Genomic DNA, 27,554 nt, shown 5'->3' with positions numbered 1-27,554 from the left:
CTGTGGCTATCTGGATCGGCCATTGATCATCTGCAATGAATTTCCGTAATTACAGTTCCTTGTTTCTGGTGTTTTTTTGGGTAATCCTGCGTTCAGAAATACTAGGATGGTCTAACTTCTAAAGGAATACAGTTGGAGAAATCTATCTTGGGAAAGTAACATGCGTTTGTGTATTGGAAACCAATACAAATAAGCGAATGAACCGCGACATTCGGAATCTGTGGACTTAATTTTTAGCTGTTTAGATATTGCTACAGAATAGCGGAAGGAAGGATCCTGCTGTTTTGACTTCCTAGCTCGAAACACGTGACAAGCACAGATATTTTTAGCGGACTTGCTGCAATTACTTTCTTGAAAAACATTGAACAGGATGACGCAGAGAAACATGAAATTTTAAAATAGTTATAAAAAATAAAGGAATGATAGAAAACATTATTTGAGGTTTCCAGATATTTTGTGGAGGATTCAAGATGCGCTACATATCACTTTCTAAAAATTGTATCAAATTTTGTCTGTTTTGCTGCACACATCCAGTAAATGGTTACTATAGGATTTGCATAACGAGGTGCGATGTGTCGCTGGGGATGTTTATGATTTACTCTTCAGATTGTGTCTTGAGCTGAACCACGGTTTCTGGTCTTGACTGGTACACCACACCCTTCAGAAGATCCCGTAGAAAGAAGTAAGAGACGAAACGGCCTGGAGCCCGGGGCGTCCAAATGATGTTAGAATGACTTGAAATTACGTCATCCCCAACCAAAAGTTGTAAAACCGAGGTTTTACAGCTGCTATAGACCGTCTGACAGCGTGCGAGGTGGCACCATACTGCTGAAACCAGATAAGCTGAATCTCAAGATTTGGAGTCCTGCAACCAGAAACGTCTCCAACACGTTGTCGTAACGACATCCCCCCAAAAAAGTAAGGACATCGCATTCCACGACACAGCACTGCGCACTATATGGTATCTTAAGTATTATGAAGTGGACGCTACTAAAACTGAGCAAAATTTCCTTGGGCCCCGTAAGAGAAGTTACTCTTATTCACGTAATGACTTAGTGTCACCGGACATCCAAAGATTTGAATGAGGTTTGCGCCATCATTGATTTTAGTCAACAACTGAACAATTGTTCACAAATTTGCAGGCGCAGGACCCTGTCATTAAGATTCAGCTGTTCCACAATCTTAAGTGTATTTAATTTACTGGCCTTTGGAACGTGCCCATTCAGCCATCTGAATGTCAGTTACGACGATACGAACGCAAGGATAACACAGCACCCAAACTCCCACTGAGAAAATATCCGACCCACGCGGGAATCGATCCCGAGTCCCTTGTGTTAGCAATCCGACGCGCTGACCACGCAGCCACCGAGCTCGGCAATGTGAAGTATGTGAAGCTGACTGCACGGGGCCCCATGCGGGTTTGCCTTCGGCACCAGGCGTACATGGAGAGACGATACCGTAGTTTCGGTCCGTTGCGCTATTTGGCTGCGTCGGCCACATCGGCAGAATTAGAGCTTTGCTCAATATCCTTATGCCGGCCACGTATTAAAGTTGCTATACCCCCGACAACGGCAGCGCGAAGCGTAGAGTCAATTGGAGAGCAGCTGGAAAGTCAACGGGTCCCTTCCGGGCCAGACAGTACGGCGAGCACCGCCACACCCGTCTTCGACGGCCGCTTTTCGTTGGTTGGTTGCTTGATTTGGGGGAGGGGAACAAACAGCGAGGCAATCGGTCCCATCGGATTTGGGAAGGATGGAGAAGGAAGTCGGCCGTACCCTTTCAGAAGAACCATCCCGGAATTTGCCTGAAACGATTTAGGGAAATCACGGGAAACCTAAATCAGGGAGGCCGAACGCTGATTTGAACCGTCATCCTCCCCAATGTGAGTCCAGCGTCCGCTCTTCGTCCACCACGTTCATCGTCGAACGAATGGACTTCGAACTGCCTGGAAGTATAACCTAATCTGATTAGGACTCTGGCGCAAAAGGGTTAGTAGTCAAATATTATGTCTGACGTCGATGCTCTTCAGAAGAGAGTTAAGTACTATAAACCATTTATTCAGTAGTAAATATTGAGAACTTTTAGTCGGAGCTTATATAATACATTATAGGTGCTCAACACAACACCGACGAAGTATTCTTCGAACGCTCAGACGTTCGAGCTCAAAGACCACAGACAACGAGGATCCGTTTCCGTGGGATCTCGCACAGTATCACCTTACCGACCGAGGCGACTCGCATTCTGAGTGAAATCCGCATCCGACCATTCGAATTACTGGTTGCCTTGCTCTTACTAAATCGCTCGCGATGGTTGCTTTGGAAGGGCACGGCAGATCCTTGAAACAGTAGGAGCTTGTGCTCCGTCAATAATGACCTCGATGTCGATGGGACGCTAAACTCTACTTTTCTTTCATTTCTCTCCTTCCGCACGGCAACAGAGTTTTCAGGAGAACGTAGAGACCGTACAACCTCACTAAACTTATTTTTAAAAACTAAACTATATTTTCAAAATTACGAACCAACCTTGTGATTGCGTGTGACGACGAAACGTGACTTCGAAAATGGATCTGATCGGGCAATTGTCAAACTGTCACCACATTGGCAGAAAGCCTGTACGACACTGCAGGCTCTGCGCCGTTTCACTACTCTAGATATCCCTTACTGCTGCATAGTCCAAATCTTTTCCCCACCTCGGCGACCGTGGCTGCCAACATCAAAATCAAATTTTCCGTTTCTCTGCGCTATCCTGTCCACGAATTCGGTGACGACAGATTCTATTGAACTGCACAGTCATACTGTGAATGCTCTATTTCACTTCTAAGTCCAAATTACTTCACTGAACAGTCAACCAGTTCGAAGCAACTTTTTACTTTGGAGACGCGAAGCTATTTCCGACGATTATCAGAGCTGTAGCTCGTGTGGGCGTTGGCAGATTTCTTTTCACGAAACTGTTTGCCTAACAACCATCTTAAAGACATGGCGGTATCTGGCCTGCCAGGTGCCTCTGGCAGGAGTGCTCAGGTATGTCGCTTGCTCGATTTGACACTGCACTGCTAATACCACGACACTAACTGGAGATTCGCACGGGCTGAGCGCCGATGCTGGAACGCTTCACGCTTCACGAGACGATGCAGACACCCGCAAGAATGTCTTATCTGCTGTACTGGCAGACTAGCAATCAGTTCCACGCCTAGCAGTGCACTGCAGAATGGGATGATTTGTGTAGAGTCTGTCGAAATGCGTTTCTTGCATTAGGTACATTTGTTAGTAATATTTGTATATTTCATACAGTGTTCACGCAGTGCACACTCCCCGAGAGTATCTCTGCACAGCGTCGTCGTTGTTTTAAAAGGTACCCACCAGAAAAACCGGTATTAGTTTACGAAACAGCCTGCAGTTGCGCAGTGTGACATATCAGAGAAAAGAGAGAGGGGACTCGACTGCTCATTCTTCAGCGGTAGAATATTTTGGCTGGTTCTAGCACACTGGTGCACTTTTGCTAAAATAGAAAAAACATCAGATTTTAAGGAAAAATCATGAAATTTCAAGCAAAAAGCACAATTTTGCCAATAAAGCTCAATTTTGCCAATAAAGCTCAATTTCCTAATAAAATTTATAGTGCATGAAGTGCATGGTGCATGAAGAAAAGTAAGCAAAAATTAAGAAAATTAAACAAAAATAACCCCTTTTTTTCTTTTTAATAATTTTTATATCGCACTTGTGCAGTTATTATTATACTTCACACTTAGACGTTCATCTTGGAAATCCTCTTTCGACCTTTTTCTATTATTTTCTCTAACCTCATAATCAAAAATGGGAATCTTTTTCACGTTTAAAATGTTTGATAAATATTTCGAGAAGCAGTTCTTGCTCTTTAACATCATAATTTCATGTCGTGTTTTGTGCCTCCACTGACACAGAAAAAAATAACATAAAAATATTTATCTAATAAGTGGACGCGATTAAGCCGAATGAGTATAAAAACTGTGAGACTGAGAAATCACTTTATGTCTATCATTCACACTGCTATACAAAGTGTAATCATCAACATATATACAAATAATGTGTAAAAAATCTATCAAAAAGTAGGCTTAGTAGAGTGCTTTGTGTATGTGGAGAATACGTCACAACTGTATATTATAAGAAGCATGTGGATGAAATTTCAAACGATGAGCACGCTAACCTCTTGTCATCCAAGAAAAATGATGACGCTGCTTCAACCACCACTGAGCGTGAAAACGCATGTTCAACGAAATGCATAAATTGTCAATAAATTAAAGATTTTGGTTGTTTTTACTTAAATTCAACACCTATGGAGAAGCTCACAAGTAGGTGCGAAACATGTCTTTGAGAATGTAATAAATATTTTGAAGAAGGTGAAAACTCACACTATTATAGGATAAAATATGTTTTGTCTTGTTTCAATTCAGGTCTCAAAAACGAACATACAAAATTTATCTGTGTCTACTCCGCTTCAAAAAGAAGGAAAAATTGGACGATCACACGAAAAAGTGTTTAATTAAAAAGTCACTAAAAGCTGACTTACAGGAAAAAGGTTCATGCATAGATTTTAAAATTATTAACAGGCAGTGAAGGACTTGTTCTTTATTTACCCAGATTTTTAGCGTTTGCTAGTAAAGAGGGACAACTGCCAACCAAACCCAGAATCTTCATACACAAGTAAATATAAAAAACATGAAGTAAATGGTTTTTTTTGCTATATCATGTACATAAATGGACACTACAGAGAGCGCAGTCCCTTATAGAGGTCCGAACCACCATAAAAAATGGTTGAATGCATGAAACAAGAGGTTGAAGAATTTGGAAGGATTTATTCCTAAATTGAAGAAATGTTCCCGTTAACACCTGAAGAACAAACAAAATAATATAGCTCTGAAAGATGTTCATTATGTGGATTTCGCCATTCACATCACAACAGAAAACTCCGCCACCATGACCATTTGACTAGAAAATATGTAGGCCCACCAGGCAACTGGTGTAACTTAAAATTAAAGCATCCGACGTTTGTAGCCATTTATCTGAATAATTTGTCTGGATATGACTCACATTTGCTTGTGAAAGGATTTTCGTAGGACGAGAAAGAAATAGACTTCATAACCAAAAACGAAACATACACCAATTTTCGCAAGAAGATAGAAAATTTGTAGGTGAGATTTATTGACACACTTAAGTTCATGGCCTCAAGTCCTGACAAAATTCCAACAAATTTGAAGAAAGAACAGATAATATACATTAGTAAATTTCTCCCACTGAATATAGTCAGATGAGCAGTTGGAAGAAATTTGAAGGAAACAGCTTCCTCGAAAGCAAAAATTTTGCAATAATCTGAATGACTTTGTTACAAATGATGAAGACTACAAGCATGCAAAATTGGTCCGGAAAAAATTAGACACCGCATAGCAAGCGATCTTGGAACTTGCATTAAGAATCTTGGTAGTTATCATGATCTGTGTCTTTTAATTAATGTTCTCTTGTTGACTGACGTGTTTCAAAATTTTAGAAAACACTTGTATAAAAGCATACGATTTAGATCCATCTTGGTACTATACAGCACATAGCGTGTCTTGGGGTGTGATGGTGAAAATGACTAAACAGCCGCTTCAATTATTTCATGATTATGGCATGATCTTAATCGTTGAAAAAAGCAGAAGAGGTCGCACATACCAGTGTTGTAAGACGTATGTGAAGGCAAACAATAAGTATTTGAAGGATAATGACGGAAAAAAGATATCAAAATATTTGGCATACTTAATTCAAACAATCTGTATGGTTAGGGCATGAGGCAACCCTAGCATTAGAGATGACCCAAATTGTTTTGATTGGCCTGGAGGCCTGAGTGCAAAGCATGCTAATAAAACAAGTTTCAGATAAATCTTCTACAGGCTACATATTTGAAGTAGATCTAGAATATCCCAAAAATTTGCGTGATGTACGCAAAGATTTACCATTCGTTTCTGAAAATAAAACTGTGCCTGGTACTAAAAAAACAAGTTATTGACTACTCTGACTGACAAACAGAACTATGTGGGCCACTACAGCAATTTTCGTATCTGTCTGTAGGTATGAAGATCACAAAAATATACAATGTTTTAAAATTTAATCAGCCTGACTGGTTGAAAAAATACGTAGACCAGACCACGCAAATAAGGATCAAAGTAAAGAATGATTTTGAAAAATATTTCTAAAAGTTGATGAACAAGTCGATGTTCAAGAAGACGATAGAAAACATAAGAAGTAGAGTGGGCATAAACTGGTCTCAGATGCAAACAAGTGAGAAAAACTTGTAGGAATAACAAATTTCAATGAAAAAAATTTAACGAAAACCTTCAGGCCATCCATGTGAATAAGACCAAAATTATGTTGAACAAGCCACTTTACATCGGTAAGAGTATATTCGACTTATCTGAAGATTTGCTGTGTAAGACTTTCACTGTAGAGTGATAAAACCAAAATAGTGAGAAAACACACACATCAAAAAAAAAAATTTTTTTTGCGGCACCCTGGTTCCCAGAACTCCTGAAGACAGACGTTGACTGTGGATATTGTATCACAGACGCAGTCCCTTTAACTGTTCAGAGATGTCATTAAACCTGCCCAAATATGTAAACAGCCATGCATGAGCAGCGCCTATTAGATGGAGGGCTCCGACAGCCGATCAGTTCCAGTCATTCCACCCCGCAGTTACTTTGTGCCAGGAAGGGCTCTCAACAAGGGAAGTGTCCAAGCGTCTTGGAGTGAACCAAAACGATGTTGTTTGGACATGGAGGAGATACAGAGAGACAGGGACTGTCGATGACATGCCTCGCTCAGGCCGCTCAAGGGCTACTACTGGAGTGGATGACCGCTACCTACGGATTATGGCTCGGAGGAACCCTGACAGCAACGCCGCCATGTTGAATAATGCTTTTCGTGCAACCACAGGACGTCGTGTTACGATTCAAACTGTGCGCAATAGGCTTGATAATGAGCATCTTCACTCCCGACGTCCATGGCGAGGTTCATCTTTGCATGCAGCGCGGTACACATGGGCCTAACAACGCACCGAATGGACCGCTCAGTATTGGCATCACGTTCTCTTCACCGATAAGTGTCGCATATGCCTTCAACCAGCCAATCGTCGGAGACGTGTTTGAAGGCAACCCGGTCAGGCTGAACGCCTTAGACGTACTGTCTAGCGAGTGCAAGAAGGTGGAGGTTTCCTGATGTTTTGGGGTGGCATTATGTGGGGCCGACGTACGCCGCTGGTGGTCATCGAAGGCGCCGTAACGGCTGTTTGATACATGAACGCTATCCTCCGAGCGATAGTGTAACCGTATCGGCAGCATATTGGCGAGGCATTCGTCTTCATGGACGACAATTCGCATCCCCATCGTGTGCATCTTGTGAATGACTTCCTTCAGGATAACGACTAGAGTGGCCAGCATGTTCTCCAGGCATGACCTCTATTGAACATGACTGGGATGGATTGAAAAGGGCTGTTTATGTACAACGTGACCCACCAATCACTCTGAGGGATCTGCGCCGAATCGCCGTTGAGGAGTGGGAGAATCTGGGCCAACAGTGCCTTAATGAACTTGTGGATAGTATGCCACGACGAATACGGGCATGCATCAATGCAAGATGACGTCAAACTGGGTGTTAGAGGTACCGGTGTGTCAGGAATCTGGCTACCACATCTGAAGGTCTCGATGTGTGGCGATACAACATGCAATGTGTGTTTTTCATGAGCAATAAAAGTGGAAATGATGTTTATGTTGATCTGTATTCCCATTTTCTGTACAGGTTCCGGAATTCTCGGAACCGAGGTGATGAAAAACTTCTTTTGATGTGCGCATTAAACTTTGTTGTCAAGATACGGACAGTTACATCTACAACATACAGACAGAAGACATTAAATAGATGATTCATCACCTTGACACACGCGACTTCCCAGCAGAAAATATTTACAACATTCCACAGATAAACAAGAACGTTTTAGGTTAGATGAAGGACGAATGTAATGGAAAAATAATGGAAGTAGCTGAGGATTTCTGAAGTAGAGAGCATATAAAATTCATATTGAATATAACAAGAAAAATATTTCTCGAAAAGATCAATTTATTAACATCAAATATATAAATTAAAGTTTTGGTGAGTCTTTTCTGAAGGTCTTTGTCTGGAGCTTGCCAGGGTACGGAAGCGAGTCGTGGACAAAACCGTTCAGAGAAGAAATGTGGTGCTAGAGACGAGTGCTGAAGATTATATGGGTTGATCCAACGACTAATGAGGATGTAACGATTAAAACTGACAAAAGAAGAATTTAGTAGCACAACCTGCCTAAAATCAGGGATCCATAGATAGAACACATCATGAGGTACGAAGGTAATGGAAGGAAGTGAAGGGTATACAAATGTAGAGGGAACCGCGCCTCGGATACAGTGATGGATGTAGGTTGCAGTAGATATGCAGTGTTGAAGAGGCTTGCGCAGGATGCATCAAATCAGTCTTCGGATTGAAGACCGCAACAACATCGCCTGACAGATTATCTGTGCTATTAGGGAACATTACACTTGCTGATATACAACTGATGTGGTTTAAACTCGATGGAGCACTCCAGTTTCTTATACTAAGGTAGCTAATTCGAGGGACTTCTGACACTAAGCTTCGTCTTAGTTTTTCACACGGAAACTTTATTACCAAAAACAAATTCACCATGGCATCATGAACTTCACGCCTTGCACTATTTTTGACATAGTCGCTGCAGCTTGAAGAAACCAATCTGGTAAAACTCGCTGTCCTGAGATGCAAGGAACTGTCGCACAGTCTGCTCCTTCTTACACCATGCCCTGAACTCTAGCAATGTTATTTCCATTCGTGGATGTGGAGAGACGCCCACTCCGACTTTCATCCTTCACACTCTGTTTTCCTTCTCTGAACCTGCAACACTAGCGGCCAACCGTTTAACGAGATATGAACTCTTTAACCATACACTGCCTGTAGATGTTCATGGGTGATGGACATACCAGTACCCCCACGTGCCTATTCTTACCGGACAATAGCACTTTCATTGGCGACCACGTCGTCAGTACACATCCGACTCCCATCGTGATGCGTACTCGAATAACCTCTGGCACGCCGGTCTGCAGCCACTCTCTCTCTTCTTTGGTCCTCTGCACATGCGTCATCCCTCCTTCGAGGACGCTCCTTCGGTTGTTGAACCAACATCGGGTATAGATTCATATGGCGTTTGTTTCTGTTACCTGGCATACCATCTTCTCTTTCAAAAACAATGACGAAACCTACTTTCGAAAGATCCCTCGAACAAACGTGTAATGAGCGATGAATTGATGACGGAGGTAGTATTGCTTTGCTTCCCGTTCATATGTCCTTAATCGCATAAATCCCTGTCTCTAAGGACAATTAAACGTAGTAGTGTATTCCACATCCATCGATAATGAGCACAGATTACATCAGCCTTTATCCTATACATAGGAGCAAATCCGAGGGCAGCCAGCCGTGTTCGCATGACTTCTTAATTCGTGGACAAGGACGGCTGGTGGGATGTGTCAAAATGAACGTTACGTTTGGCACCTCAGTGGCAGCAGACAAATGGATATCACAGGTCTGAATGGGGCTATCTCAGGAAGTGTTTGTTTCCTGGCGGGAAAAAAATCGCAACACCAAAAAGGAGTTGTGCGATATAAACGAAAGTTGGTAGGTGTGTTTCTACTTCTGAAAGATCATGTCTAATAAAATTTCGCGTCAGTCGCGTGAGAGTGGGGCTGATAGCGCCGCTATGAGGATGCAACTCAGGTTTTCTTCAAATACACAGTGCAACTGTCGTGATCGTTAGTTACCTTTGGACGTTGTTAGTTGATGTTAGTCAAGAATATGAAGTGACAAAGACGCCATTATCAACATCTCAGTGAGTCTGAATGAGGTCGTGTAACAGGGCTACGAGAAGCTGGATGTTTCTCCTCCGGTATTTCAGAAATATTTGGCAGGAATGTAGCCACTGTACATGACTGCTGGCAGCGGTGGTCACGAGACTGTATAGTCACAAGAAGACTCCGGATGTCCACGTGGTATTACCGAGAGGGAAGACCATCGTGTTCGTGTGTGGCTCTGGTGCTCGCACTGCATGTGCAGCAGCAATTTGAGCAGCATTTGGCACCACAACGACGCAATGAACTGTTAAACATCGGTTATGTCAAGGAGAGCTCCTAGTCAGACGCCATACAGCGTGCATACAACCGATTACAAACCACCGCCATTTGCGACTTCAGTGGGGTCAAGCGAGAGCTCGTTGGAGGGCAGAGTGGAGGTCTGTTATGTTATCCAATGAAAGCTGCTTCTGAACCGGTGCCAGTGATTGCCATGTAGGGGTTAGGAGGCCAGTTGAGGGCCTGTAACCAACCTGCCTGCGTGCTAGGCACACTGGACCCACACCTGGAGTTATGGTCTGGGGTACGGTTTCGTATAGGCAGCATTCTCTTAGTTATCCCATTCACCCCGACTGCAAATCCGTACGTCAATCTGGTGATCCCACCTGATGTACTGCCATTCATGAACAGCATTCCAGAGGATGTTTCTCAACAGGATAACGCTCGTCCACATACTGCTGTCGTATTCCAATATAATCTACGGAGTGTCGATATGTTGCCTTGTTCTGCTCAATCACCAGAACTGTCTCCAATGGAGCACATGTGGGACATGATCGGACAACTGTAGCGTCATCCACAACCAGCATTAATCTTCCCTGTATTGACCGACCAGGTGCATCAGGCATGGAACTCCATCCTACGAAATGACATCCGGCACCTGTTTCCATGCTTGCATTCAATATTCTGGCGGTTACACCGATTATGAATGTACCAGTATTTCACAATTGCAATGTCTTATCTAGCGCTCTTATTAACCTGTGATCTTGAAATATTAATCACTTAAATATATTACCTAGACAAATGTATTCCAGAAATTTCATTACTCTAAATTAATTATATTTTTGCCTGCGATTTTTTCCCGACAGCGTATGTATATAGGACTTTATTTCCGTTTTGGACAGTGCTACCTCACATATGAGAATCATGTAGAGCTTTTTTAAAAACTATGTATCTACAGGATACATTGCTCAGCAATTGCAGTGTGCACTGTTTTTGTGATGAGGTCGTTGTGTTTGTCACTTAAATGCTGTTCTTTCGATAGAACGTTATGCTAACATCCGAATATCATTCTCTGCCTGCAGTGAACCTACCTTGCCTACAAGATGCGATGTGCTTGAGCAGATTGATAAACAGTGGTTGGTTCTGTCTGCGAAGAGTATAGGTGTACAAATTCTCTTTCCAGCCTGCCTGCCCCTATTTCCACGGCAACCATTAAAGCAGCGCAACCTGCCGCAATTTAGACAGAAGAGTACATGGGCACCGAAGCGCTATGATTAAATCAGACCGCCTTGGGTTTCCACTAGCGTGGCAAGCTACGCGGGCACCGAGAATTCTTCCGGGTCCATGGAACTCTTCTATCCCTGACGTTTCGTCCAAAGCTACGTTGTGTAAAACGCCCGGGGGTACAAATGGGTGGGGTACTTTATAGTGGTTGTCGTTTCTGCTTTTCTTGACCGTGCGACCTGTCCACACCACGTACCTGGTAATCTCGCGGCGGTAGTACTGTTCTGATCCACACTGCTGCTGGCTTGCCTGAAATTATTTATCGATATATGCAAGCGGTTTAGTGGAGCCACTGAACGTTAAAACACAACACTGTTCTACGTCTGTTATGAACATATACATTCTGAGGCGATATGGAAATCACAGGTTGCACTGTTTACACTCTAAGTCGTAAATGTTTACCCCAATTGACAGTCTTGATGATTATCTGTTTACAATATCACTTGGACGAGCGCACGCGTACCGAACACGGCGCGGATGATTGTTGATGATGCGAAAGCCGAATAATCGAACGAAAGTTCTTACGCTCGCCACGCATACACAGATTTCTTTTGGTACCAGTCCTCCTTGACACCAGTAATGATACAACACAGTCCGTAAAGTTAATTTTTCAGTTCTCACGTTAGCGAGCGTGCGCGTAAAGGTCGTGGCGCGGTTGATTGTTGATAATGCGGAAACGCGATGATCGAACGCATGTCCTCACGCTCGCTACAAGACACTGGCACTTGACTGCACTCTTTTATGGTAACTCATTTCTACTGATTCACATCAGTTCATTCTGGGAGACCGAACACGGCGCGGATGATTGATACACTACGGTACGACACACAACGAGAGGATACACAAATACGTAATCAGCAGCACTGCTCATTTTTAAATTACTTCTTGACGCACTTTCCTCTGAATCATTTACTTATTTTATCACTTTACTGTAATAGCACTTGTAGCTACACTTCAACTTCCGTACTAACAATGCCTTTCACATGCAGAGCTACCCACAACACATCATAACATTTCCGTGTCCCGCGCTCGACTCTCTACAGACGTGGCTGCCCGCAAATATACTCCGCAACCAAACCAGCGATATGACAGTACGCTTACAGTTGGACATCTTCGAGGGTGCTCCTGGTTGTGCTGAGTCTTGGCGACTGACGAGTCGGACGTCGAAGAACGGCCTAAATGCCGTGGGAATGGGCGTGGTCTGGATTTCACGTGATAGCAGAGATGAACCTTGTCAAGGATAAAATATAACTATCGATCGTAGTACGTCAAAGATAAAAACTTCTCATCGACCATGGACCACGGCCATACAACCCGGAAGAATTCTCGGCAGCTGAAACAACCGGTCGCGAAAGCCTTCAGTGTATGATTACACGGGAACCATTCAGCCTGCTGTACCTCACAACAACTTACACTATCAATCCATCGTGACTAGCAAGGTATATGTTTACATAGGATCCTCCACGACTGAGGAAAAATTAAGAACTGGGGAATATATGTCAGTCCCGAAATAGTCGTACTCACCGAGGTCTGTGGAGTTGCTGACGGCAGAGGCGTTGTAGGCGGCGTATGCGCTGGCGACCTCTGACGAGAAGAGCCACGCCCACGGAGAAAGCCACGCCCACTGCCAGGGCCCAGGGGCGAGCAGGGTAGAGGTCCTCTGCAGCCACGACGCCGCCTCCGCCACAGCCATCTCTGCGCTGTCTCGCCGGCCCTGCACAGGAGGTGTCGATCAGTGACAAGTCTGAACCCACTGGCAAGTCCACTATTCGGGGAGTCCCAGAAGTTCATGGTCCAAATTACGATGGCTACTCGAAAGTTAGGGAACGATCGGTCGCGAAATGGAAACTACAGTGAAAATCCGATGAAGATTTGCACAAATGCGTTAAACAGTGTCTCTAGAATGCTCATAGATGGGTGTCATGTCACTGCTCTGTCCCGAGACCACAGTGAGTGCGTAAAAACGTCTAGAAAGGTATGGGTGCCCGTCGAGAGGTTTCGCCTGATTTCATGCAAACCCCAAATAACGTAACTCTTTTGCAGTTTTTTATGGCAGTTCTTGGCTCACACTGCAGGGGCAAAGAGCACGCCCCTTCAGCCCCTTCGATGGGAAGTGTTCGATCACGCACAATACAATCGGGACTTGTCTCCCTCTGATTCTCATTTTTGCTCAAATGAACCGCTGGCTATGAAGATAACATTTTGGCACAGGCAACGAGCTGCAGTCCAGCGTAGAAAATTGTCGGTAAGCACAGGAGGTTGCCTTTTATGATGAGGGTATTGGAAAGTTGGTACAACGCTACATCAGATGCCTAAGTTGGTTTCCATTTGGTGACCTTGCTTTCCGAATAGCCCTCATGCTTAGGCAGTAGACGGTACCATCATCACTACTCTGAGCTAGGAAACTAACGACTCGAAATAAACACGAGATAGAATATAAAAATTCCCGAAAAACGATACCTGGTCAAAAACATCTCGACTCCCCAAGGTAATGCGGAATTGACCACTAGATGCTACGAGAGGCGGACCCGTCAGCATAATAGGAGGAGGTGAATACTGTGACGTCAGTAGAGGAAACAGTAGCAACAAAATTGGTCAGTCGCGAGGGCTCATTGATTCGAACGCGGACTTATCATTGAATGTGACCTGAGTAATAGATCCATCAGGGATATTTCAGCCATTCTACGGCTACCCAAGTCGAGTGTTGGGGATATGATGGTGAACAACCACAACTAAACCAAGGCCAGGCAGACATTATGTACAACACGGGCACGGTCCGTCGAGCATTGCGGAAGGTGATCATAAAAAATGAAAGAAAGGAACCACACGACTTCCAAAGAGTTACCAGCAATCCATCTAGCACAATGGAAATGCTTAGGGAGTTAAAAATGGTCGAACACTCACATTTATGTAGTCATCCCTACGCCGCGCTTCAGGTGGTGTGTAGTGTGACGCTACGGGATAGTGAAAGACTGGACACGAGTAACACCAGTAATTTGGATTGGTTAACTGCGCATATCCTGTGGCTTTCCGATGGAAGGATTCGGGTTTGGCGAATACCTAGAGAGAGTTGCCTTCTAAGAATGAAATACAGAGGAATTGATGTTATGTATGGTGATGTTCCTCGTGGTTAAGGTGTGGTCCCCTTACTGCGCTTGCGAAAAACCTAAATGCAGAGAGAAATGACAGTGTATCCTTTCATGAAGCAGCATCTGTGAAGTAACTGTTTGTGGGCATTCGTGAAACACCTTTGGGAGGATTTAGAACGTCGACTTCGCTCCAGACTACAGAGGCCAACGTTACTACCTTCTGTGGTTTCGGCTCTTCATGAATAACGGGCCCTCATTGCTCCACAGACATTCAGACACCTCACTGGAAGTGTCCCCAGCAAAGTCCAAGCCGTCATGATGGCGAAGGTTGGGCACACCCCATAATACTGTCTACTAATAGGTTTCCGGATACTTTGGATGAGATAGTGTATTTTGTGTCATTTTCGTCGTATTATGACTGTTACTCGGGCTCACTTTCAAAGTTGCTAACTTCCCCCGCTCTTTGTCGTAGTTAATCTCCACTACAGGCAACCAGTCCAACGTCACTGGTAAAACTAAGGTGGCCTATGTACATTCCATTAATACGAATTCCATTTTTTCCCAGTTTGGGAATGTTGTAACTTCGCCTAGGTCTTCACAGTTTGTGTGATATGGATCACTTTCCTTGACTCATCTCCTCAAATTTACTCCACTCTCCATCGCTGATATTTCTTACATCTCTAAGATGGCGCATTCTACATTAGTTCACGAAAAAACTTCAAACATGCAGATATAAAACAAGATCTGTTTGTACTCAGGCATCGAGTAAAGACTCTCCATCGCAACAGTCTCCTTGTCCCTTCACAGTTGTTCATTACACTGCCTCGCAAAAGTGAAGCTTCCAGAAGACGTAGTCGTATGTAAACATAACATCGTACGTGTACACACCGTCGACGGCTATGTAAATGATTTAGAGTTGCACCCTTGTGTACAGCGAGAACGGCTACAACAGTGCAATGGCGTTTATAGTGTTTAGAGTCGTTACCGTGCCTGGCAGGGTATATACGGGACGTAAAAACCGTCATATGCGGATCACTGTGAAAGACACAGAACTGCCTTGTACTGGTCTCAGCGATATCAGCATCTGACAGGTGTTCATTGTGAGTGTCCATTTCGCCGGCCGGCAGTATCGTGCAATATCCAGCTTTGTGCGGCATTCAGCTGTGACAGTGGCTCGTTATTCATCTGAGTAGGAACGTGGGAGCAAGCATATTCGTCGTCACGGTTCCAGTCGACTACGTCTCACTACCATAAGGGACGATCGCTGAGTTCTATACCAACCACATCTGACCGCTTCGCGTCTGTGCCTCTCATATTAGACCAAGTAACGGACTCCCTGCAACATTCTGCGCCATCTCTCACCACTGACTGGAGACTAGCAGCAAGTGGACAGTTGAGTAGATTCTAAAAACTAAACTCCTCCCGCACAGGCCATGAAGGCCCAAGGGTACCGACTGGCCGCCGTGTCATCCTCAGCCCACAGGCGTCACTGGATGCGGATGTGGAGGGGCATGTGGTCAGCACACTGCTCTCCCTTCCGTATGTCAGTTTTCGAGACCGGAGCCGCTACTTCTCTATCAAGTAGCTCCTCAGTTTGCCTCACAAGGGCTGAGTGCATCTCGCTTGCCAACAGCGCTCGGCAGACCGGATGGTCACCCATCCAAGTGCTAGCCCAGCCCGACAGCGCTTAACTTGGGTGATCTGACGGGATCCGCTGTTACCACTGCGGCAAGGCCGTTGGCGTGAGTAGATTCGAAATGGCTGAAGTATCCGTGATGGACTTGTTACTTACATGACGTGTAGTGGTTAGTATACGTTCGAGGTCAATGAGCTCCCCTGACAGACTCAGCCTGCTGTAACAGCTTATCTACTGAGAATATAATAATCCCTGCATCCTCCAATACTGGTGGGTCCGCCTCTCGTGATATCTATGGTCATTTCCCCATTACGTACTGTGTCAGAATGCTTTTGATCAGATAGTGTATACACATCAATAGTACAATTGAACAAATTAACGACGAAGTAAGGGAATCAGTTGATTAGATTTTGTATTTTCTTCAGCTAAGTAGGAAAAAAGTTAACAAAATAGTAAAAATGGTTCTGAATGCTTATGGCAAGGGAAAAGGGTTTTCAGATTCAAGCGTCCAATGTTCATGAAATGATACTTTACGGTCAACGAATATTAACATTTTTCACTTATGTGAACTTGTAATACAAACCCGAGAGTATGTCAGTGAACAATGGATTGGTAGAGATTGGGAGTCATTAGGCGAGACAGGAAAACGAGGAAATGCGTCAGAGAAGACGCTGTAGTAGAAGATTTGATTATGTCCATAATGAAAATGAGGTGGAGTGGACCGGGACTTGTAGCCAGGCGAATGGTTGATAAATATACCGTCTGCCCAAAAAGTTCTACGCCGACTTTATTCCTGGCATAAAAGCGACTTCACCGCAGTAACTACTGTGCGCGTTCGGTCAGTCAGTTGTGAGTAGAGAGTGTTAATTAGTGGACGTTCAGACGTAGTGTGTCGACGTTATTGTGTCACAAATTGCCTTGGAGCAGCATCTCTAAATCGGGTCTTCAAGACATCCTCCAGAATGTTTTGATGAAGAAAAAAGTGTATGCAAAGTTTGACCCGCGCACCTTGAATCGCGAACATAAAGGACACACGGACAGCTGCCGTGACTTGAGTGAAACGCCAAACATGGACAATTAATTTCTGGAAAAAATCATCACCGGTGACGATACTTGAACAGGAAACTACTACAAAACAACAAATTGCAGAAATCCACACGAAGTGTCAAACCTTTGACGACATAACCGGCATTCAAGCCATTGAGACGCGAGAGTTGAACAACATACCAAAGACGTACTTTTTTCACAATCCGACTCGGTTGTATGAACGTTTTGTGCTTTGTGCGTGTATGTGTGTGGATAGGGAAATTATGTAGAACACCTGAAGCATTAAAATCGCCGTCTCAACGTTTCTCTTTTTTTATTAACTGAGTCTCACAACTGACGTGATAGACCAAGAAAGTTGTTTACCTGATTCCAAAAGAGAAGAAAAGATCCAGAAGACGACATAATGGAAGGTGAGCAGATGGCTGAAGAACGCAACACGTGCATGAGTCTGGAGGAGACATTTACGCAGCTGAGTGTAAAATGGTTGGTGATGATAGTGTTGACGAATAATATAGCCGAAATATCCTGTGAGCATCCACATTAATCTGAATGATGGATTACTCATTGGTGAGCTCCAGTCCATTATGCAGGACATTTCCAATTGTCTTCAATACACACGTACAATCAATCTTGCGCTACAATGTGTTGTCAATGACGAAATACTGTTTTCAGTGCAATAATGCACTTTGCGGCAATATAGAGTAACTGTTAGGAATTGCACCAGATTGCGACGAAAATTGGCAATAAAAGTATTGTGGAAGACACTTACCCTGAAAAATTAATTAAGACCGAACTTCAACACCACATTTACCTGTCAGTAGTAAAAATATATTTTGTAGTATTTATCAATAACTGTCCCACACATTTCTTTCCGTAAGAGGCTGTTAGGGGGACGTGTTATCTTCTTGGGGAAAATTCAGAAACACTTTCACAGATTAGTTTCAAATTGAACTAATTCATATCTTAAAAACTTAGGCAACTGGTTTTTACCCCTAAGGAAAATATAATTATTGATATTGATATGTGATTTGCCGGAATATAGGGTGTTTCAAAAAGGTCTTTACAACTGTAACCATTCATATAAATTTATTGAAAAAAGAAATAGCGCTAAGTTTACTGTTGTTTTGTAGGGAAACACATAAAATGTTTTTACCTTAAACTAAAGATGGCTTCCGTTGGTTATTCTGCACACATCCCATCAGACGTCAATTTCTTCCCAAATTCACTGCAGCATTGCAGGTGCAACTTGCTCAGTGGCGGCGTAAATTCTTACACTAAGTTCAAGTAGGGAAGCCGGCACAGGAGGTACAAACACCTCTTTGATGAAACCCCATTAAAAAAATCGAGTGGTGTCAGGTCTGGGGAAAGTGGGGGCCATGCAATTGGTGCATCACGGCCAATCCATTGACGCAGAAAGTGGTCACTGAGAAAATCCCGGACGTCAACCAGGTAGTGGTTTGGTGCACCATCTTGCATGAAGTGAACATTTCATTCTTGGTCATCCTCATCGATCTGTGGTATCAAAAATTGTTGTAACATATCCAGGTACACCATCCCGTTGATGGTTCTCTCACGGAAAAAACGCGGCCGTACACTGCGTTCTTGCTCAATGCACAAAACAACGCTCAGTTAAAGACTATCACGTACATTGTTTCAATGTTTGATGTGGATTTTTCACTGCCCCAAATCCTACAGTTACGTTTGTTAACCTTGCCACTTAAGTGAAAAATCGACCCGTCATTAAAGATGATTTTGTCCAAGAAATGTTCATCTTGACGTAATCGATTTAACATGTCCGCACAGAAGTCACTGCGAGCAATTTTTTCAGTGTCTTTTATTGCTTGTACGATCGTCAATCTGTACGGTTTCAAATACAAACGGTTTCTCGACACACGCCAAAGAGTCGTATGTGGGATTTGCAGTTCGCGATATGCACACCGGGTCTTTCGTAGGGCTTTTGACAGAACATTGTCTCACTCGCTCAACGACGTAGTCAGATGTGCTTGGATGACCTGATGGTTTCCCATGTATTACCGAGCACCCTACACCTACAAAACATTTATGCCACTCATAAATTTTAGGCCTACTAGGAGGATCTTTAGCGTACTTGGTACAGAAATTACGCTGGACTGTTGTCGCCGACTTCGATTCTTCAAACCAAAACACATAGCTAGGACGCTCGGGTCCAGTGAAGGCAGCCATCTTTAAAGCAACTGTCGCTAGCGCTCCATCTAGTGCGACTCGGCACTAGCGAACTACGCGAGATAAAACTTGGTGTATTTCCTGACAAATTGACACTACAATCACTTCTGTAGGTACTATGAATTACTTTATTTGCATTTTCAAAGTTATAAAGTCGTTTTTGAAATACCCTGTATTTAAAGTTGCTACATCAGTTCAACAGGAGCCAGAAAACTGAAGGTAATAACAATTGTTTTTGAGGTTTCTTGGAACGGCGTCTCGAATTTTGGGCCAAATCTGCGAGGGGACTTTAAAAAGTAAGTTACACATTATTATGCAAGCTAAGTAACTTTAACTACATACTGGACTATACTTTAAAGCGATGGAGATACATGACACTGTTTTCCAACATAATCACGAAGTTTCTGATAACAACAGTCGGAACGCTTTAACCCTCACTCAGTTCTTTGTCACAGAGCAATTCGAGAACCGTTGGAAAATGTGCTATTACTGCCAGTCGGTTTCACGACTGCCTTGACATTATCGTTTGTGATCGGTGTCGATGGCTTCCCTTCCCTACCAGTATCACCATCTGTGCGGCTTTCATCATGTTGTTGGCACCTTTTCACTTCGAATGTAAACTGAGTTTGCCCAAATACCGCCAGAATCTGTGTGCAATTTAGACGTTTTGCCCATAGGATTGTACTGTCCTGCGAATCTGTACTTCGGAGTACGTTTACAGTTGCCGCGCCATTTCAATTGCACGCTGCGTTGCAGCTTTTATCCGTATCACAGAACTGTCTCTGCAGGAGAAAGCTGAACATGTACTGTCCTCTGACAACGCACCGCGTTCGTTGCGCCATGGTCTTAGCGTGCGATGACATATGAAACTTACTCTTTAAAGTCCCCTCGTACTAGACTTCAAGCAGCACAAGTTTTCGACAGAGAGCAATGAACTATTATTTTGAAGTCTTACAACAACACTGATATTACTGTGCTATTCAATTTTAATTTTGTGTTCACATTTGCAATTTTTTGCTTCTCATACAGTCTGCCCGCTGTCAGGAACAGTTAAAGTATATAATTTGAATGTTTTTTAAAAATGTAATTAATGATATTAAAAACGACTTATTTTTTCATTTTTTGGTGTTGGTGGCCGCTGTGGCCGAGCGGTTCTAGGCGCTTCAGTCCGGAGCCACGCGGCTGGTACAGTCGCAGGTTCGATTCCTGCCTCGGGCATGAATGTGTGTGATATCGTTAGGTTAGTTAGGTTTGAGTAGTTCTACGTCTAGGGGACTGATGACCTCAGATGGTAAGTCCCATAGTGCTTAAAGCCATTTGAACCATTTTTTTGGTACTGATGTCGTATCTTTTCACGATGAAATAACTTTATTGTAATTCGTTTATACTATTCTTACAAAAGTGGAAAAAAGTCAATACCTTGTCCACTGACATTGATCTGACAACCTGTCAAAAGCCTGAGTAACCACCTTTTGCAGCTCGGACCACTCCGAGACGTGCATGAAGGGGGGCAGTAAGGTTCTGGAAGTTACTGACAGGGACATAGAGCCACGATGACTTCAGTGCAGTGGTCAGCTGCCATAGGATTCTCGGTTGAGGATCCATGGCGCGAACAGCCCGGTCGAGGTGGCCCCACAGATTCTCGACTGGGATTTTCGTGGTCAGAGGGGTACGGTACACTTGTCCTGGTGCTCTTCGAACAATGCACTCACACTGAGAGTTGCATTGTCCTGCTGGTAGATGCCATTCCGCTGCGGAAAAACAAACGGAATGTAGGGATGAACATAGTTCCCAGGGACAGGTGCATATTTGTGTTGATCCGTTGTGCTTTCCAGAATGACAAAATCACCCAGGCTATGCCACGAAAACATTCCCCAGGCCACAGTGCTCCCACCTATTTGCAAGGTGTTTGCTTTCGGACTCTTCATACCGTACACGCCAATGGCCATGAGCACAAAAAGTGATTCGTCTGAAAAGGCCACTGTCGCCACTCAGTGGACGTCCAATTGCGCCGGCCGCTGTGAGTCTTTAAGTTCACTATCATTGTTTGCCGCAATCAATCCGTCATCAACACAGAGCGCGAAGAAAATCTTATAAGAATACCGGGGATCTGCTTCACTTCTCTTAAATCCTAAGGGCATGACATAATTAATGATGTTTCAGCTTGTATAAGCTTTTAATTAATTGACATACTTTTCTGGAACCACCCTTATAACCTTTAGGCTGTCTCTTAAATATCATTTCCTTCAGGTCACCGCGAAGGAAAGACGTAATCACATCTATTTGTGCAATTTTCATCATACTCTTGGCTGAAACGCTTAATAATGTTTGAATAGACGACTCGGGACTGAAAGTTTATTCCTAATCAGTTCCCCTTTTTTTAAAAAATCTTTTGATGACCAACATTGCTTTGAAGCTGTCAACCAATCCATCCGCATTCGTCTTCAGTTTGTAGATCCACTTACATGGAATTGCCCTTTTTCCAGGAGGTAAATCTTCCAAAGTCCAAGATCCATTTTCTTGATTTTCCACTATTTTTTGATCCATTGCTGCTTTCCAATCGTCTGCTTGACTCGAATTCATGGCGTCACAATAAGATTCTGTTTCCTCAGTGGTCATTAAGTGATTACATACTCTTGAATTCTTTTTGGACGTTTTAGCGTTAAGCGTTCATGCATTTGTGGCCTAATCCTAGCATTGTAAAATTGTTCTAATCTCTCTTCAGCTCAGTCCTGCAAATCAACATAACTACAGAACTCGTTTTCTCTTGGAAAACTAAATTTCACTTTACTCTCCCCTAATGACTCTTGAGACTTCCGATGAGAGTCTGTAAGACCCACAGGAGCTACTGAATTAATTTTCTCTTCGAAAATAACATCCCTTGACTTCATTAATTGACGATTTTCTTCACACGGGATCAGATAACTATCATTATAGTCACAGCTAATTAGAGTCCCTTTTACTGCTTTTCGATCCATAGTCACTCTTAATTGTTTCGAAACGTGAACATAACATTTAGAACTTATACGTAGATACTTAACGCCATATTTAGTATGGAGGCGTCCCTAGAATACTGGCAGGTACCGTTCGATTCAGGATGTATGCTGCAGAATTTGTGATTTCAGCCCAAAGCGACTGATTAATGTTTCCGTGAGCATGCATCATAGTCCCGGCTGTTTGAGCGAAAGAACGATTTTGACTTTCATTACATCCGGTTTGCTGCGGAGCTTATGGCACAGTGAAACGCTAGAGTATGACCTCCTTTTGCAGAATCTCCCTTTTCTGTTTATTGTTAATTCTCCTCACTTACCATTTAGCAATTTTTAACTGTATGCCCGGTAGTCTCTGTTTCGGTTATAAATTGTATTAGTTTATTAGGAACTTCTGTTTTCTTTTGACTAAGTACACAGCACGAAATTTGCTGTAGTCATCTTTGAATAAAACAACGTAGCGATACCCAGACATGGATTCGGAGAAGAACCACAGGCATCTGTATGAACCAGCTCTCTTCCTGGTGCCAAATGGAAGCCAATGTGCTGTATCATAAATACAGCCTTCGCACAGCTCAGAGTCCAACCCCAAGTGTGCGCCTAAGATCTCGTAGATTAACATCTTCACATGTCGCTTTTTTTAATTTTTGGTAAATATCAACATCACTCAAAGTGATTTTGGGCCACTTTCCATTTACTGCTGCTTCCCTTTCTATGATACCCTTGCCAACAGCGCCAACACTGCCACCATCTGCTCATGTGACTGTATGTGTCTAGAAAATGGTTCAAATGTCTCGAAAAAATTGTCACTATTGGTGGTATGACTTGTTACAAACCAGCTACCAGTGTCACATTCAGATCACAAAGCAACAGACGTTTCAGCGAAAAGAACCATATTTCGATTTGGAGTTTCAGCAACTCCCAACACATCACTTTTCTGAGACATTTGTAGTCGACCATCAGCAATCCACTGTCGGAATTTCTTGATCACGTGATTTGGCTTCTGATAAACAACTTTCTTTTTCGACAGCGGTTGTTTAGAGAGTTGTTTCAGGGAGTTGCTTATGAGTGCCTCTTGAGATAAAGAATCTCCTCCTTTACTCCACAAAGCTTTCACATATACACGGAGTTGTCAAGTTATCAACAGCCCTATCACTTTTTGACAAAAGCATCTAACCTGATATCAATGAAGAATACTTTTGGTAGTTTGCCAAAAATTTTACAATTGGAAAATAAATCGGATAATTTTGGATTATATTCTATATCTTTGGCCGTATCTTGCTTCAAATCATTCCAATATTTTTCAAATTTCATATTTGAGTTGCTTCATCATCATTAGAATATTTCATAAATCCAAAAAATAAAAAAAAGTCGTAAGCTTAATAATCAGAAACACCGTCAAATAATTTTTACAATTCTGTCCATTCTCCTCGAGACGCATTATTTTCTGCAATGTTTGCTCTGTCGAATTCGTAGTCAATACGATTAAAGTACTGCTGTCAGTGTTAAGATAATTATTTCATGCGTTCATATCTGTCTCTTTTACTTGAGCAGTAGCACCTTCCGCCGGTTCTACAGGTCTAGCTAATCTACTTTCAGCAACGACAAGCACTCCAATAATACCGTGTAGACAGACATTTGCTTTGTATTACGATGTATTCCAGTTTGATTGCTTAACACTCTAGTCGAATCCATAGTCAAAATTCACAAACAGAGTCCAAAAGTTGCGCCGAAGTATGAAATTTGCAATGGGCTGATTTTAAAATTTACACAACATTTATGTACGAAACTTACAACTTGTGTTTCTTCATTCACGTTAAATTCCGCAGTAGCACACCTGGGCTCATAGCCTGTTTGGTTATTTAGGAGTAACACAAGTTTTTCTTCTTTCAAAAGCACTGGATTGTTTAAAGTCTATACATTAAGGTTTGACAACCATAATAAACACTACTGTTTACAAAACAAAACCTTAGCACAGACCATTTACCTGTCTGGAAGAAAATGGAGTAGTTCATAAACGACATGCCTTTGGAACTTGAAATGTTGGAAATTAATATGGAATGGTATCATTCTACATTTTATAGACACGTCATTTGGTTGCAGTGTACGTACGTTAACGCTAGCCTACTTCTGAAACTGTTCTATGCTGTCATTGATAAGCCGACATACACTGTTCGTCTTTGCTAGACGTATCTGATGATGATCTTATAGATAGAAGCCTATCATGAAATAAAGGAAAACATCTTGCGATCAGAATCTCGTGTACCTAAAACATTTCCTCTTTGACGTTATCGAGTATTCTGCAATAACTAAGCTGCCTCTGTTCAAAAATGGTTCAAATGGCTCTGAGCACTATGGGACATAACTTCTGAGGTCATCAGTTCCCTAGAACTACTTAAACCTAATTAACCTAAGGACATCACACACATCCATGCCCGAGGCAGGATTCGAACCTGCGACCGTAGCGGTCGCGCGGTTCCAGACTGAGGCGCCTTGAACCGCTCGGCCACTCCGGCCGGCGCTGCCTCTGTGATTTAGTTTTTAGCATTACGTTGATATGAGCGCTGAGACAAATATTTTCGGATCCAGGTGACGTGTTCATATTCTTAAAAAATGGTTCAAATGGCTCTGAGCACTATGGGACTTAACTTCTAAGGTCATCAGTCCCCTAGAACTTAGAACTACTTAAACTTAACTAACCTAAGAACATCACACACATCCATGCCCGAGGCAGGATTCGAACTTGCGACCGTAGCGGTCGCGTGGTTCCAGACTGTAGCGCCTACAACCGCTCGGCCACCCCTGCCGGCAATTCTTATATTTTTTAGGAATGCAAAGATAAGGAACAAGATTCACTTAGGCAACTGGGGAGCTGTCCAAAAAAGAGAAAAAAAGTCTCTAAAGTGGTCAGCACTCAGCACTCTAGGACAGGGCCTAGAGGACAGTATTATTTCAAGGCGTTGCCATAGCAATAATCCATAGAGTCAATTTTTGAAACACCGGTTGACAGATAGCATGCGCACATAACAATGAGTTTTGCCAAGACTCTGGCTATCACCAGCTTCACAGGCAAGTGCACAGGAAATTAATAAAGTCCAAATGATATTGGCACATTAACTTACGCTGTAGGTGATTACAGTAGAAACGCTACGAGCAGCAGAGGAAGTTCGCCACTGGACAGCCGGTTACTGGTGATGGGAACGAACGTAATGCAAGCACCGAGTCTGGTCCGCGTCCTTTTACGGGGGAAGCCCCTGATGTGGCAGGGCATCCTGTTAGCAGCCTGGAAGTCTGTTGCACCGACGCAGCCCGGCAAATCTCCTTACGTCAAAGTGATTAGCTGACGCGCGCGCAAACACACCGTGGCTCGCGCCACTCCTCGTGTCCGGCTTCGATTCCGGAAACAACACCATCGTCATATCACCACCACTGCCCCATTTTACACATCTAGTATGTAAATCTGCTGCTTACGTGTGAAAAACGTGGCACTCATAACACTCATCGTCTATACTCCGCAAGCCATGGTACGGAGTGAGGCAGAGGGTACTTAAAGCACTAGGTAGGGAGGGAATGGTAAGCGATAAACTGAAATAAAAATATGTCGTAATATCAACAACAGCAGAAAATGTTACGGTGGTAGTGGGATTCGTTATGAATGGATAGGTAGAAGAGAGTGTGTTACCGTGAAAAGCGCGGTGACAGGGTTAGTCTCACCAAAATCGACAGCAAGCCAAAGCGAACAGTAACAGCTAATGCACAGGTGGCAGACCCACAAGAGATGGACAGTATTTGTGAGCATTGAGGGAGAACTCAGCATGTAAAGGGAGATGAAAATCTAGTAAATGTGGTTGCTGGATCACTATAGTAGGGGAAGGAGCGGAAGATAGTATTACGAGAGAATAAGGATTCGCAGGTATAAGTTACGAGGGAATACGGATTCGGTAGTGTAACTGTCTGTGTGTGCGTGCGTGTGTGTAGATGTGAATGAATGATCTGTATGTAGTGTAATCGTAACGTGTTGTATGAAATTTTCTTTTAAACAGATAATGGTTCATTACTTTTATCATAGATCTTCTTGCATGCTTTTAAACTGTAAAACATTTTAACGCAGACTTCTTACAACGAACGCTTCGGCGTGCTGAATAATTAATTATAATTATTTCTTGAATTGAAGATACGTTATCGTTCAGATACACTGTTGCACACCATAGCAAAAACAACATATGAACATGCTCTTTTTAGGTTTCAGGGGTGGGAACTTTAGGATTTTATGTATGCATATTTATTAGTAGCGCACGGGTTTGTTAATTTTAAGCACATGAAGCATATTTAGTAATAGCTTTCCCTGTAATGGCGCCTACATGAGAAATAACTTGATATTTGTGATCCAGCGTGGCAAAATTTGCATCAGAAAATGAAAATAATGACAGAGATACTTTAAATACTTACATAAATGCGTAATCTAAATTCGTTATCTCTATAATAGTTGAGCTAGAAAAGCCTTAATCACCAAAAATAGTTCTAACGTCTGTAATTGTGGACAACAGTAGGGTAAGATCGTAACTAATAAAACTTAATAGCTACAGGAAATGACGCAATTCTCCTATAAATAAAAGATGGTTTCAATAGTAACAAATAACATTTGTATTCTGAAAATAAAAGATAAATTAGCAATTATTCTACTTATTTCAGACCTCTTAATATGGAACGAAGGAAGATTGCGTCCTGCTAGGTCAGCGCTACTACTCCAAAAGGTACCAATGTCTTCTCTTTTATCAAACAAATAAAAATTAACAGATTATATATTGCCTTCTTTAGTCATTGTCTACACAGATAATAAGTCGTGCTTATTGTCTTTGTGATTTTCACTGGATGCACTTCACATGAAAAAAAGTCAATGTTTTTGACATATTACAGAAAAGTAGTAAGTTCTTTTATCAAGTATATTCAGAGGGAAAAATACGCCAGGAGGCGGCACAGTAGTAAGAATGGAAGAAGGGAAAGACGCTTTGAGTTCTGCAATATATTTCAGGTAGTGATGGAAAATACACTATTCAAGAATCACAAAAGAAATCAGTGTATTTGGAAAAGGCCAACAGGCACGGGAAGGAAGTGAATCGTCACGAAACAATGTGTAAAGAAGT

General features: G+C 42.8%; 1 protein-coding gene across 1 annotated transcript in view; it reads right to left on the bottom strand.

Moving 5' to 3' along the window:
• Positions 1 to 25,641, bottom strand: part of LOC124606053 — a 172,915-nt gene extending 147,274 nt beyond the window's left edge. Inside the window, exons 1-2 of the mRNA XM_047138013.1 lie at positions 25,528 to 25,641; positions 12,971 to 13,160 (exon numbers count right to left, since the gene is read on the bottom strand). Of these exons, the coding sequence (XP_046993969.1) occupies positions 12,971 to 13,139 (169 nt within the window). The 5' untranslated portion in view covers positions 13,140 to 13,160; positions 25,528 to 25,641. The remainder of the gene's footprint in view (positions 1 to 12,970; positions 13,161 to 25,527) is intronic.
• Positions 25,642 to 27,554: the final 1,913 nt, after the last annotated feature.

This window comes from Schistocerca americana, chromosome 3, assembly GCF_021461395.2.
Source record: "Schistocerca americana isolate TAMUIC-IGC-003095 chromosome 3, iqSchAmer2.1, whole genome shotgun sequence".
NCBI lineage: Eukaryota > Metazoa > Arthropoda > Insecta > Orthoptera > Acrididae > Schistocerca > Schistocerca americana.
Note: the sequence above shows the minus strand (reverse complement) of the source record. Positions and strands in the feature narration are given on the sequence as shown.